General features: G+C 42.3%; 1 protein-coding gene across 3 annotated transcripts in view; it reads right to left on the bottom strand.

Annotated features, from left to right (window-relative positions):
- The window catches only part of XPO6 (exportin 6), a 117,163-nt gene that overhangs the window by 37,259 nt on the left and 64,619 nt on the right, over positions 1 to 15,285 (bottom strand). For all 3 annotated transcript variants that reach the window (XM_033217917.1, XM_033217918.1, XM_033217916.1), the window contains 2 exons: positions 11,346 to 11,455; positions 719 to 827 (listed from right to left, as the gene is read on the bottom strand). In XM_033217917.1, coding sequence (XP_033073808.1) covers positions 719 to 827; positions 11,346 to 11,455 — 219 coding nt within the window. The remainder of the gene's footprint in view (positions 1 to 718; positions 828 to 11,345; positions 11,456 to 15,285) is intronic.

Here is a 15,285-nt window from a genome sequence, read left to right on the forward strand (position 1 = left end):
TCCAAACAGACATCCTTTCATTCTAGCCTTATTGGTTCAGTATCTCGCTAACGGTGTCCACAAGCATCCAGCTAGCTCTTACCGCTGCCCAGGTTGGGGAGCAGAGGTGAGGGTGCAAGGCAGGGGAGACAGAGAGGATACACAGTTCTCACTAAACCACTTTTCATTGTACATATGGTTTCTCTACTTACATCTCTAGTCCACATAAAAATGCCTGTAAAACATTTTTTATGGTTAATAAGTCAAAAGGGACTAGCAGGAGATTAAAAATTTCAAATGTACAACTCAAACCAGAAGACGGCCGGGCGCGGTGGCTCAAGCCTGTAATCCCAGCACTTTGGGAGGCCGAGACAGGCGGATCACAAGGTCAGGAGATCGACACCATCCTGGCTAACACGGTGAAACATCATCTCTACTAAAAATACAAAAACTAGCCGGGCGAGGTGGCGGGCGCCTGTACTCCCAGCTACTCGGGAGGCTGAGGCAGGAGAATGGTGTAAATCCGGGAGGCGGAGCTTGCAGTGAGCTGAGATCCGGCCACTGCACTCCAGCCCGGGCGACAGAGTGAGACTCCGCCTCAAAAAAAAAAAAAAAAACCAGAAGACTACTCTGGTTTCAGAACAGTCTCCGGAGCAGAGGGCTCTGGGTTACAGGTCCCCATTCTGATTCACATCACAACGTGAGAGCGACAAAAAGTCAATCAGGGCGTGCCGCTTACATCGTCATCCAGAGTCTCGTCATCCAACTCCTCCAGCTGGGCCTGGTTGTATCTGAACTGGATTCGATTCAACACCTCTGTGAGGAGGAGCACCAGGGCATCTTCGTACCTACGTGGCAGGGAGAAATTCAACATCAATCAGGTGAAAGGAGGCTTTCAGTTTAGAATTTGGAAAAGGCCTCCTGCACTATAAAAGAAATGGTGTCCATGTTGATCACCATGGAAAAGGAGCATCTAAATTCCTGAGGCTGAGTTTATGGGTTGGCAGGTGTGTGCGCGCATGGAACAGAAACAGAGGTATTTATTTAACGATGTACCAGGCACCATGTATCTTCCTGACAGACTGTTTATATAATAGCCTTTTTTGTCTCTGGCAATAATTTCTGTCTTAAAATATATTTTGTCTGCTATTAGTGCAGTGACCTGAGCTTTCTTTTGGTTACTTTTTGCACGGAATATCTTTTTCCATCTTTTTACTTTTGATCTATTTGCATCTGAATCCAAAGTGAGTCTCTTGTAGACAACACGTCATTGGGTCGTGGCTTTATTAAAAAAATCTATTCTCTGTCTTTGTAACAGGAGAATCTAATCTACTAAATGTAATGTAATTACTGATAAGGAGGCCTCATTTCTGCCATTTTGCTATTTATTTTCTATGACTTATGTTCCTCAATTCCTCCATTCCTGCCTTCTTTTGGGTCAAACAGTTATTTTCTAGTGCTGCGTTTTAAATCCCTTGTCCTTCCTTTTACTAAGTATTTTCAAGTTATGGTCTTAGCAGTTGCTCTGGGGATGATAGGCACTGCACATAAATATTACCTAATTCAATGATTTAATGCTTTTAACAGCTGTGAGAAGTAAATGGTTTCAATATTTTTCTGATGAGGAAACAACAATTAACAATTAAAGTTAAATAAACTGCCCAAGGCCACAAAGCTATTTCGAACCCAGGGCTCCCTAACTCAAAATCATGTTCTCTCTACACATAAATCACCAATGGATTTGCTTTGTTTTATTTTGTTTTTGGCGACAGAGTCTCACTCTGTCACCCAGGCTGAAGTGCTATGGCGTGATCTTGGCTCACTCCAACCTCTGCCTCCCAGGTTCAGTGATTCTCATGCTTCAGCCTCCCGAGTGGCTGGGATTACAGGCATGAGCCACTATGCCTGGCTAATTTTTGTATTTTTAGTAGAGATGGGGTTTCACCATGTTGGTCAGGTTGGTCTTGAAATCCCGACCTCAGATGATCCGCCAGCCTCGACCTCCCAAAGTGTCAGGATTACAGGCGTGAGCCACTGCGCACGGCACCAATGGGTTTTAAGCCTGCTCCCCCCAACTCCCAAAACCTAATCTTTAGTCCATTTTGAGAAGACTTAGAAACTAAAAAGAGCCTGGGGAAACCATGACCCTTTGATTTGTGTCTAAGAATAATTTCTCAAAGAAATACTCAGAGCAGTAGGTTTGGATATTTCCCACATGTAATAAGAACCCAACTCAGAAGATACCAAGTTATAAGCAACAACTGCTACACAAGGACCAACAAACTGCTCATTTTCAAGAACAAACCATGTTGCCTAAATACTCACCTATCCTGAAACGCCTCTAAGATAAGTTAAGGGATTGCTCCCACTCATACAGCAAACCACCAGTGCTGGTTAGTAAGCTCTCCACATCAATCTACTCTCCACAGTTGCGATGCTGGGGCTGAGACTCAAAGGACACTTCGTTTCAGTCAGTTAGGTTCTGCAGCAGGGACACTGGAGGGAGATTGGAAGGCAGAAGGGACAAAAGGACTGCATCCTTCCTGTGGGCTTGCTGTCCTGGCAGTGCTGCCCCAGCAACAGATAGCTGGCAGCAGCAACTGGTTCCAGTTTCCAGCTTCATTCCACATTCCCACAACTAGTATCGTGCACCCTCAGAGGTAGAGGCAACACCCTCTCCTCAAAGGAATGGTGCCAGTTGGAAAAGGTCCCTCCTCTGAACTCCTGCAGCAGCTGGATGGGGCCGCCTCTTCAGAGATCTGAACCCTAGTTGCTCAGGGCCCAAGCTCTGATCTTCCAGATTTTGATAGCCCCAGCTTCTTGCCTTTGTACTTCTAGCCTTAGGGGTGGAGCCACTTCCTGTACTTATCAACTGTGTTATCTCAGTGTTCCTTCTGAAACCTATTTAATCGATTTCCTACACTGAATTTTCAGTTCAAATAATTAAGTATGGTTTCTGATTTCCTGACAGGACTCTAACTAATACACCACCCAATCTACTACAGTTGAGTACTGGGACAACATGATAATCAAAGCTAAAAGATATCCAATACCAAGACCAAATACAGTTCATTTAGTCCATGAGGTACAGCCCATGTGATGAGACTCAGTGTACAGATCACTTACAAATTCTCCTGGATTGTCCCATTTCAGATTTTGGTGTCTTTTTTTTTTTTTTACATTAAGAATTTAACCTATGCCAAAATTGACATTTGTATTTATTTATTTATTTAACATAATTTCAACTTTTATGTTAGATTCAGGGGATACATGTTCAGACTGGTTACTGGAGTATACTGCGTGATGCTGAGGTATGAGGTACAACTGATCTCCTCACCCAGGCACTAAGCATAGTACCCAACAGCTTTTCAGCCCCTGCCCTCCTCCCCACTCCCCTCTCTATCAGTCTCCAGTGTCTGTTGTTGCCATCCTATGTCCATGAGCACCCACTGTCTAGCTCCCGACAGTTCATTTCTTAACTAGAGACAGAGACACTCCTTACTTACCATATCCAGCAATGACTCCCCAACTGTAAGCAAACGACTTAACACTCTAACACACGCCAGCCCTAAAGTAGACTGGCAACTGAACAGGGCCCAGGAAAGAATGCTAGTAGGGAAAAAGACACTAATAAAATCAACAACATCTGTGGGAAAATTCACCCAATAAAGTCAAAATCCCACTTAGTAAACTCCATAGAAAGGTAAGATCAAATATTTAGGCCTAGAGTTTATGTTTTTGCTTTTGTTCAAGACATAAATTGTAAAGTTACAGAAGTTTCACACTATAAATTGCTGTGACAGATCAAAATATTTTCACAATTCTGCTAGGAAAGAAAATCTACTTCAGACCAGAGGACAGATGAATTTTGTCATCTATAAATTGTCTTGCTGTGCTAAAAGGAAATGTAGAGACTTTCTATGTAAATGTAACCCTAAATTAGACCTAAAATCTTAACTGGCAATTGGCAACTCTGGCTGCAAAAAAAAAAAAACCCGTATCACTTAGAAAATTAAGTACAAGCAAAAACCAGACAAACATACACATAGATCATTGATCTCCCCAAGTGTCATGTGGGAGGTGGAGAAAGTATATGGCTGTGACAGACACTCTGGTTGCCTGCCCAATACCCATTCTCCTTCCTCGGCAAGAGAACACTGGGTATTGGGGCCAACTCAAAGACAACATCTCCCCTGAACATGGAGGCGGCCAACGAGAGACTGAAAGCAGCTACTGGGTGGGACTTCTAAGAAGTCTTCTTTTGCCCAACCTATCCCACTTTTCATTTCTGCTGCCTGAATCGTGGGTGTGTTATCTGTAGCATGTCCAGCATCGATCTCTGACCATAAGATGATGATGGAGAGGGAAGCCATACCTAATGGTAGAATAAATAGGTAAAAGGAGTCAAAAAATTACTTGCTACACAAAGAGACACGACTTCTCAAGGAAAAGACAATTAACAGATGCCAACCTCAAGATGACAAAGGTGTAGGAATTATCAATGACTCTAAAACAGCTATAATAACAATGCTCCATGAGGTTCCTCTAAGGTCTGAATTGTGCGACTCTTCCCCAAAAACTACTCATTCATATATTGAAGCCTAACCCTCAATGTGTCTGTACTTGGAAGACAGGGCCTATAAAAAGGTAATAAAGTTATGTGAGGTCAAAGAGCAGAGCCTTAATCCAACAGGACTGTTGCCCTTATGAGAAGACAAAGAGACACAAGAGTTCTCTCCCTCCCTTTCCTCACGTGCACACAAAAAAGGCCACGTGAGCACTCAGAGAGAAGGCGGTGTCTGCAAGCCACCAAGAGAGCTCACAAAAACAGAATCTGCCAGCACCTTGAAGTGGAACTTCTAGACTCCAAAACTATGAGAAAATACATTTCTGTTGTTTAAAGCTGGCCTGTGGTATTTTGTTATAGTGGCCCCAGCTAACTAACAGAGCAGGTAAACAATATGAGAAAGAAACCTGGAACTTCAAGAATGAAGGAAAAGCAAGAGAAATGGCAATGTCTGGGTAAATCTAATAGACTACTTCTTTCTTTTTAAGAGCTATAAAATATGAATGATGGGTATGTGTATAAATTAGAACATTGGTGGGGTTTTCCAAGTATGTATATGTAAAACCTCAATATAAAGAAGAAAGGCTAAAGGACTCTAATCTATATGGTGGTAAGGTTTCCATACCACCCTTGTGGTAAAATGTGACTGTGAAAAGTTAAGTATATATACTGTAATACCCAGAACCACCAACAAAAAAACCCACATAAAGAAATGTGGTCCAACACTCAATAGACACACTGGAAAAGAAAACTAAATGTGTATGCAACTAACAGAGTCCCAAAATAAATGAAGCAAAAACTGATCAAACTAAACGGAGACAGACAAATCCAAAATTATTTTTAGAGAATTCACCCCTCTCTCAGTAACTGATAGAACAAGTAGGATAAAGAAAACATGTACAGGCTGGGCGCGGTGGCTCACGCCTGTAATCCCAGCACTTTGGGAGGCCAAAGCAGGCAGATCACCTGAGGTCAGGAGTTCCAGACCAGCCTGGTCAACATGGCGAAACCCTGTCTCTACTAAAAATACAAAAATTAGCCAGGCGTAGTGGCGGGCACCTATAATCCTAGCTACTTGGGAGGCTGAGGCAGGAGAATCGCTTGAACCTGGGAGGTGGAGGTTGCAGTGAGCCGAGATCACACCATTGCACTCCTCTAGCCTGGGCAACAAAGCAAGACCCCATCTCAAAAAAAAAAAAAAAAAAAGACATGTACAAATTAAACTAGAAAGCAATAACAAAAAGGTATATGGAAAATCCCCAAATATTTGGAAACTAAACAAAGGAAATCTCCAAAGAAATTAGAAAATAGTTTAAATCAAATGAAAATTAAAATGTAACATTAAAATTTGAGGGATAGCCAGGCATGGTGGCTCATGCCTATAATCCCAGCACTTTGGGAGGCTGAGGCAGGCAGATCACCAGGTCATGTGATCGAGACCAGCCTGACCAACATGGTGAAACCCCATCTCAACTAAAAATACAAAAATTAGCTGGGCGTGGTGGTGTGTGCCTGTAATCCCAGCTACTCGGGAGGCTGAGGCAGGAGAACTGCTTGAACCCAGGAAGCAGAGGTTGCAGTGAGACAAGATCGCACCACTGCACTCCAGTCTGGTGACAGACCGAGACTCCGTCTCCAAAAAAAAAAAAAATTTGAGGGATAAAGCTAAAGCAGGGCTTAGAAGGAAATTTACAGCATTAAAGGCTTATCTATACCACAGAGATAAACCTATAGGCCTCAAGTTCTGAGAGTTAAATAAAATTATACATGTTAAAGCAACTACATAGTAGGTGCTCAATAAAATATATATGACTAAAGAACAAATGAACAAAGAAATGAAAGAAAAACAAACAGGCGATAAACAGACAAAATTCCAAGTCAAGTAAATACAAAGGATTGAAGCATATTCCTGGATAGCTTTTTCAACTCAATAAAGCAACTAAGACTCTATTCACTTGCCCTGTGGGGCAGTCAAGAGCAGGAACTAGAAAGCTGCTAGAGCTCTGATCTAAACCTAATTCACACCTTTTATTGCACCACAATGTTATGTGTAACACTGGCACTTCCTCTTTATTAAGCAGGTTCACCTACTCCCAAAAGCAAGGAGCAGTTTTTCTCACGCTCGCTCACATTTGTTTACAGTCCAATCTAATGTCACCGGAATCCCTACGCTGGTTTGTGGCCAGCACTTGCCAGAAGTCTAGTCACAAAGAGGCTCATAGAACATGACACAATGACTTTAGGTTGCTTCACACACTCAGGTTTCTTCATCTTCCTGTAAAAATAAATTTCTACACAGGTGACTCCCCTCACATTGACAAGCACAAAGAGCCAGAAGTGAGACAGAAAGGGGAGGCGAACCAATGCTTATTCACTGAGCACCTACTGTCAGCCAAGGCACTTTACACTCATTGGTTCATTCCACTTTCTCAACAATTTGTGAGGAAGTCACAACCATCCAAAAGCACAAAAAAAGAAAGGGAAAAGAAAATCCGGGCCTTTCTATGCCACCACCTCAAAATAGAGATCAGGACGTCTACTCCATCAGCCATTCCACTCTGCAGGAATGGCTACAGAACATTTATCCAATTAACACTGGAGCTCAGGCTTTCTCAAGTCCCCACCGTCTCTCATCAAGAATCTCCTGACCAGGCAAGGGACCATGCAGAGCTCCAATTTCCAAGCTCCTAGGACCAAAAATAAATCTATGTACATTTGTGCTTCTAAATTAGTAGCTTACAATGCTTACCACTTCGTTGTGATGAATGATGCAAGACCTTTAAACCACAAGGGACAGGAAACGAGTGCTAACTTTGTGACTTAACCACACCTACGTTTCCCATTTAAAACAGCAAGAAAACATTTTTGACTACTTCCTACAAGATTAGTTGCTTCTGAAATATGATTCCAGAATATCCCAACTTGTCTCTGGTATATTTTATCAGCTGACAAACATTTGATCACACGTGCATGCTCTTAGTTAACATAAATGTGGTCATCACCAGAAGCCAGTGTTCTTCAGCAGCTGCTCCTGCAAAACAGCATCTCTCTGATATATTAAGAGTCTGGAGTGGTGAATGTAAGAGTTACCGAAAAAATTATAAGCTGAAGTTGAAATATTTTCTTTGTGCAGCCCAGTGGACTAACATATGCTCTTTGTAGTCTACTGTCCTAGACCACTAGGGGGTATCTGATAGGACATGCAGTTCCCCAGATGGTGGTTACTATTTAACAGCATTAACCAGAGGAGCTTGGAGGGGTTTGTTGTTGTTGTTGTTGTTGTTGTTGTTGTTAACAGCATTAACCAGAGGAGCTTGGAAGGGTTTGTTGTTGTTGTTGTTGTTGTTTTATTTTATTTTAGAGACAGAGTCTTTCTCTGTCACCCAGGCTGGAGTGCAATGGCATGATCATAGGTCACTGTGGCCTCCAACTCCTGGGCTCAAGCAGTCCTCCTGCTCAGCCTCCTGAGTAGCTGTGACTACAGGCATGCACCATGTTTTCTATTTTTTGTACAGACCGAGTCTTGCTATATTGTCCAGGCTGGTCTCAAACTCCTGGGCTCAAGTGATCCTCCCACCTAGGTACCCACAAGGAGCTGGAATTACAGGTGCACACTACCATGTCTGGCTAATTTGTTTTTTAAGTTTTTGTAGAGACAGGGTCTCATTACGTAGGCAGGGCTGGTCTCAAACTCCTGCCCTCAAGTGATCCTCCTGCCTCAGCCTCCCAAAGTGCTGGGATTACAGGAATGAGCCATGGCACTTGGCCTGTTGTTTTATTTTTCAAAGGCATAAAGGCATTATATGTGTCACATTTAAAAAAGAATAAATCATGAAAAATTAGAAAGCCTCATTTAGGATGATAATCACATGATCAATGAAAAAAATTCCCACTGTTTCAAGTGGTCAGCCAGAACAACTGACAACTGTGACATTAGATAATAGATGCCTAGGCAGGCAGGGAAACATCTGCAGATGGGCTAAAGGCCTTTAGACTATCCAGGGGCCATGCCACCTATCTCCACAGTCACAACTACAGTCTAAAGGCAGTAGCATCTTCTATTATTCCTCTTTGCTATTTGTCATCACTATGACCACGTACTGAGTGCCTAATACATCTAGATGCTGTGTCAGCTATTTTACATACATGATTTCCTTGAACCCTAACCATCTTGCAAGAGAAGTATTAAGTACATCCATTTGGCAAGAGGAAATGTGATCAGCATATAACCTGACCAAAAGTAAACACAGCTAGCCTAAAGCAAAAAAGAAATTTAAATTCTCTACACCACTGCTCCTTCTATTGGTATAATGATCTGCAGAAGTGTGTGTTTAATACTAATAACCTGCTAGTATATATTTTCTCTTTTTTTTTTTTTAGACAGTCTCACTCTGTCGCCTAGGCTGGAGTCCAGCGGCGTGATCTTGGCTCTCTGCAACCTCTGCCACCAGGGTTCAGGAGAATCTCCTGCCTCAGCCTCCCAAGTAGCTGGGATTACAGGTGCCTGCCACCACACCCAGCTAATTTTTGTATTTTTAGTAGAGACAGGGTTTCACCTTCTCCACCAGGCTGGTCTTGAACTCCTGACCTTGTGATCCACCCACCTTGGCCTCCTAAAGCACTGGGATTACAGGCATGAGCCACCACACCCGGCCTTGTACTGTTTTTTAAAAAGCATTTTCATATTAACCATTTCCTTGGTTTATTCTCGCAACAAGCTTGAGAGATATGAAGGAATATGTACACTAAATATAGAAAAATTAGGCATAGTCCCAGAACCAAAAAGATATGCCTATTTAGCATGTAAGAAAGATATTTTGGCACAAGTAACTTTTCCTTCAAGAATCTCATTTCAAAAACACAATTACTTAAAGTTGGCAACTTCACCAAAAACATCATCTCCTGTGTGTAATACGATTTCTGATATATGAACTTACTACCTATAACCTGACACCGTAGCAATTTGGAACTTATTCCACAATTACAAAAACCATCTTTGGGAACAAAAGAACAAATGTTTAAACCTGGAAAATAAAATTCTCAAAAGAAATTTGCATATTTATTTATTTTAATTTTCAATAGAGACAGAGTTCAGCAAATGGAACCAGTGATTGGTACCAAGAGACACAGAGACTCACTACGTTCCCAGCCTGGAGAGCAGTGGCCAGCCACAGCGTGATCACTGCACACAGCACTTCTGAGCTCCTGGGCTCAAGTGATTCTCCTGCCTCAGCCTCCCATGTAGCTGGGACTATAGGTACATACTATCACATCTAGGTCCTGTTTAGAATTTTTAAAACTCACAAAGCCGCAGGAATGGAAAAGCCTTTGGAGTTCCAGTCCAACCTTTTCTCTGCAGTGGAGTCTCTCCTCTCCACCCTCCTCCATTTGGTACATTTATGGGGAAAGAGTATTCACTAACACCACCACCAGCTGATCACTTACAGCGTGCCAAGCGTTCTAAATATGTTAGTTCGTTATTTCAATTAATGTATCAGTAACTATTATCTTCATCCTCAGTTTACAAATGAGGAAATAGAAGCTTCCACAGGCTAAGTACCTTACCCAAGTACCCCTAGGTAGCAACTACAAAACCAGGATCCAAACATAGGTCTGTGCGATTCCCCGCATGGCTTCCACTTGACAGAACCTTCCTCATGCACTGGTTTTACAACACAAGGACCACCTAATCTGAAATTGCTCTTATAAATACTGTGCAAAGAAGTAGGAGCTATAACCAAACTGAGTAAAATCTGCAGGCACTCTCTTAAGTATGGTAAAGTACCTAGGGCTAGATCACCTAGTTTATAATCTCATAGCATAAATATACGAATTATACGAATCAGGTTTAGTTTATTAGGAAACTACTCTGATCATACAATGTAAAATATAGCTTCTTTGCCTCCTTCATCACTGCCTGCTCACTGCGTGAATGCGATGCAGTCACCTACTGAGACTACGATGGGTATGCTTCTGCTAAGAAAAGCTGCCACTTTTACTTTCCCCATATATGGATGCTGCCATTATTTTCCTGGCATGCTGAATCTCCACCTTCTCTTCCTCTTTTCCCCACCCTGTGGCACAAAGAACATATTGTACAGGAAATATACTCTCTTCCTGCAAGCAAGAAAAATGGGTTTGAGAAACATATGGGGGGAAAAAAACCGTTTCCCATTCTGTTTTTTAAAAATATAATAAAAAGTGCAAAAGCAATTATCTCTGGGGTGTGGGATTATGAATAATTTATCTTCCTTACATTTTTCTATATCTTCTCCTAGATTTAAAAATGAACACCTTTTTCTTAACAGGTATTTATTAATTTATTTAGGAAATTTTCAAACACATACAAATGGAGTAAGAACATAATGAACCCCAAGTTCCTATGAACTAACTCCAACATCAATCACCAACACATGGGCAGCCTGTTTCTTCTCTACACCAACCCACTTCCCTTCTACCCCCACTGGGTTATTTAAGCAAATCCCAGATGTCATATCATTTTATCCAATAAATACTTCAGTTTGTATCTCTAAAATAAGGGCTATTAAAAAAATTAAAAACATTAACACAAACGCATTAAAATATAAAAAATTAGTAATACATATTACTTTTAAAATTTTTAAAAGTCTTAACAAAACACTTAAAAGAGAAAAAAAAGGAAATGCTCAATGGCATTATTGCCTAAACAGCTTACATGACTCAGCTTCACTGAAAAGGTCCAGATGCATGGCTGTCCCTTAGGCCACTAGAATAACTGGCAAAATGACCGTATCTAGTTATCAGTGTTTAAGGAGTTTACCTGTTGAGAACTGCTTCCTTGTCTCCAAGACGACTTTTAATTTTACTTGTCAGATAGTCCAAAAAGAGCGTCCAGATATCCAAACAAGAGAAGTAACCTTCATGAGTAGGCTATGGTACAAAAAAAATCCAGACAATGAAATTATTTAATGCTATTATTCCTTAGAAATACACAAATGCCGGCGTTTAATTCCAGCAGAATGATGACACCATAAGCCTAGATTCCCCAGTTTCCCGGTAATCAAAACTGGTGGATTTTAGTCGGTCTATAACACTGGGCCTTCCTGAACCTAACAAGACAAGAGTACCACGGAACACATCATAAGGGAGATACTGTGCAGGATAAACTGAGTTATAAAATAAGTCAAACAAAAATCTATCTTAAAATCTCAGACTGTCAAGCCTGTAATCCCAGCATGTTGGGAGGCCAAAGCTGGCAGATCACGAGGTCAGGAGATCGAGACCATCCTGGCTAACACAGTGAAACCCTGTCTCTATTACAAATACAAAAAATTAGCCGGGCATGATGCGGGCACCTACAGTCCCAGCTACTGGGGAGGCTGAGACAGGAGAATGGCGTGAACCCAGGAGGCGGAGCTTGCAGTGAGCCGACATAGCGCCACTGCACTCCAGCCTGGGCAACAGAGTGAGACTCTGTCTCAAAAAAAACAAAAAAAAAAAATCTGGGATGGTGGAGAGGGCTCTTACAGATTATCTAGTTTAAATCTATTTTCAAGAGAAAGAAACTGAGATTCAGAGATTTAAGCTGTTTAAGGCTAGAGTTAAAAACAGGTCCCTTTACCCCCAGCCAATGCTCTTTCCACTACAAACCATTATGAAAGCAAAAATCAGTTTCAGTGGCTTCAAAGGTGACAGGTTCACACACTGGAATGTAAGGAAAGTAACACTTGCAGTCTTCCTATAGAACAGACTGAAAATGAACTCATTAAATCTGACCCTCAGGGCATTATCCCATTTGCAAAAGCAGGGGTGTCAAACTTGCTAATAGCAACCTCTAACCAGGTGCTGATGTGGAGGAACAAAGTGAGAAGTCTTTGTAGGATCCTAGTAGCATAATGAAGACCACTGCACTAGTTAATTTTCTCAAGGGCTCTGAGATTCTATTTCATGCAAAGCCCAGGCAACACAATCTCCAAAACCAATCCTTCCCCTATGCATTCCGGTTCAACCTGTGGCTCCAACCCCTGATATCCCACTCAAATGCTCACTACCTGAAAGACTCCTTTGGTTTTGCTAGTGGCTGTCTCATTGGACCACATATTTGGTGACAAGATCAAATACGAAAATAAACAATAACATCACCTTCTTCGATCAGTTTCTTTCTACTACTGATCCACACGGAAATCTAGACGTTTACAAGGGCATACATGGAAGTGCCCAAGAAATAACTAACATTGGGTGGTGGTATCCAGTGGGAGTTCTCCGTACCTAAGCTGAAGTCTGAGACAGAGTAAGTATAACTTGGCTGGGTGCAGTGGCTCATGCCTGTAATTCCAGCATTATGGGAGGCCAAGGCAGGTAGATTGTTTGAGACCAGGACTTCGAGACCAGCCTGGGCAACACAGTGAGGCCCAGTGTGTATATTTTAGAAAAAAAAATTAAAATATATAAAAAAAAAGAAAAGAAAAGAAAAAGTGGAACTTAAAAAGCCAGGCAAACTCCAACTTCACAACCCAAAGGGTAGCTCTGGAACTAGACGGGACCAACTTCAGAAAACAAAATGACCAAGTCCGGTCTCCACCCCATACTTGGCAATACTGACAATATCCATGACATGAAGTGAACCAGGAGAATAACTAGGAAAAACAATGAATAAGCCACATGGAAATGATATGGCAGCCAGACAGAGTGGCTCACGCCTGTACTTCCAGCACTTTGGGAGGCCCAGGCGGGTCGATCTCTTGAGATGAGGAGTTCGAGACCACCCTGACCAACATGGTGTAAACTCTCTCTACTAAAAATACAAAAATTAGCCAGGCATGGTGATGCATGCCTGTGATCCCAGCTACTACGGAGGCCAGGGCAGGAAAATCGCTTGAACCCAGGAGGTGGAGGTTACAGTGAGCTGAGATCGTGCCACTGCACTCCAGCCTGGGCAACAGAGCAAGACCCTGTCTCAAAAAAAGGAGAAAGAAATGATATGAACAGTCCTTGGACAGGCCACCAGACTTGCCCATCCAAGAGACACACTTCTTGTCCTGGGTTCAACTTGCTGAGCTTCCCTCAAGTCAATCACCAAGGTTATCCCTCCTTGGTTCAAAACTATCCACCAGCCCCCTCAAAAGAGCACACTTCATCAGATGCATAAGGTAGAGCCTTTGAGAAAGGCTACCACACAAATCCAAGTATTATAGCTCCGTCAGAGTACTTTATAATTATACATGTAAACTTCATGCATGTGAACTGAGGATTTGCTATATGCTCAAGGCTGGGGGAAAGGTGAGCAGACACCCCTGTATAACCTGAAGCACCACCTTTCACATCCACTCCTGCAGGCCCCACTGTGAGGGCTTGTGCACTGCCCACAGTATGCCCATGACCTGGCCTCTGATAGTTCCTGTGGACATGGTTCATTCCGGTCATCAAGATGATGGACTGGCTCCACTTCTGAAGTCACCTAACTTTTCAAAACCTTCATAGACCCATTTTTTAAATGGACCTAGACTCCAATTTACTTTTCGGATTCCAGGGCTAACTGATCTCTGAAAATCCAGGCAGGTTTCTTTAAGAAACTAATTACACCACTCTTATCTTCCAAGTGGTTTATGCTGTTTAGTTTTCATTTGCATTGGTCTATGTGATCTTCCTATGAGTCCTGGAAAGTGGAGAAATATTTTGCATCTTCCTTTTTTACAGATAAAGAACCCAAGGCTCAGAAGTCAAGTCGAGTCATGTCTTGCCCGAGGTAACAAGATAATTAAGGAACAAAATCAGAACTAGAAAGTGGATCTTTGCCAGGCATGGTGGTTCACGCCTGTAATCCCAGCACTTTGAGAGGCTGAATCGGGTGGATCACCTGAGGTCAGGAATTCGAGACCAGCCTGGTCAACATGGTGAAACCCTATCCCTACTAAAAATACAAAATATTAGCCACGTGGTGGCGCATACCCGTAATACCAGTTACTCAGGAGGCCGAGGCAGGAGAATTGCTTGAACCCAGGAGGCAGAGGCTGCAGTGAGTCAAGATCGCTACATCTCACTCCAGCCTGGGCGACAAGAACAAAACTCTGTCTCAAAAAAAAAAAAAAAAGAAGAAGGTGTATCTTATCTTAAGGCTCTTGGTCCACAGCCCTTCCCCACAGGGTATACCATCTCAGGCACGGTTTCAGGAAGAACGGGCAAAATGAAAAACACAAGAACAAGAAGGAAGTGGTGAGGATGCACTAAGCTTAGGAGCATTAAGACAGAGAGACATAGGATTATACACAGCCAAGAGGCTCAACGAGCAAGGCGAGGTAGGAGACAGCAGACACCTGCTAAGCACTGCAAAGAAAAATGCAGGAAAAGAAACAGAAAAGGAGAAACGGTTAAAGAAGATAGATACTAGCACTATCTTCTGTCTTATGACTGTTCTTCAAAATTATGTTTATCAGTACAGTCATGTACCATAAACAACATTTCCATCAATAATAGACTGCATGTATGACAGTGGCCCAATCAGATAATCCCGTATTTTTATTCTACCTTTTCTATGTTTAGATACAAATCCCTACCCTTGTGTTACAGCTGCCTACAGTATTCTACACAGTACAAATAGTAGAGTAGTACTCTACACAGTAACACACTGCACAGGTTTGTGGCCTGCGCCACCTAGCCTACATGTGTGATGGGCTCTCCCATCTAGGCTTGCATAAGTGCGCTCTGTGATGTCCACACAATGATGACATCACCTAACAACACATTCATCAGAACATATCCCT

Source organism: Trachypithecus francoisi, unplaced genomic scaffold (assembly GCF_009764315.1).
Source record: "Trachypithecus francoisi isolate TF-2019V2 unplaced genomic scaffold, Tfra_2.0 Lachesis_group10, whole genome shotgun sequence".
Taxonomy (NCBI): Eukaryota; Metazoa; Chordata; class Mammalia; order Primates; family Cercopithecidae; genus Trachypithecus; species Trachypithecus francoisi.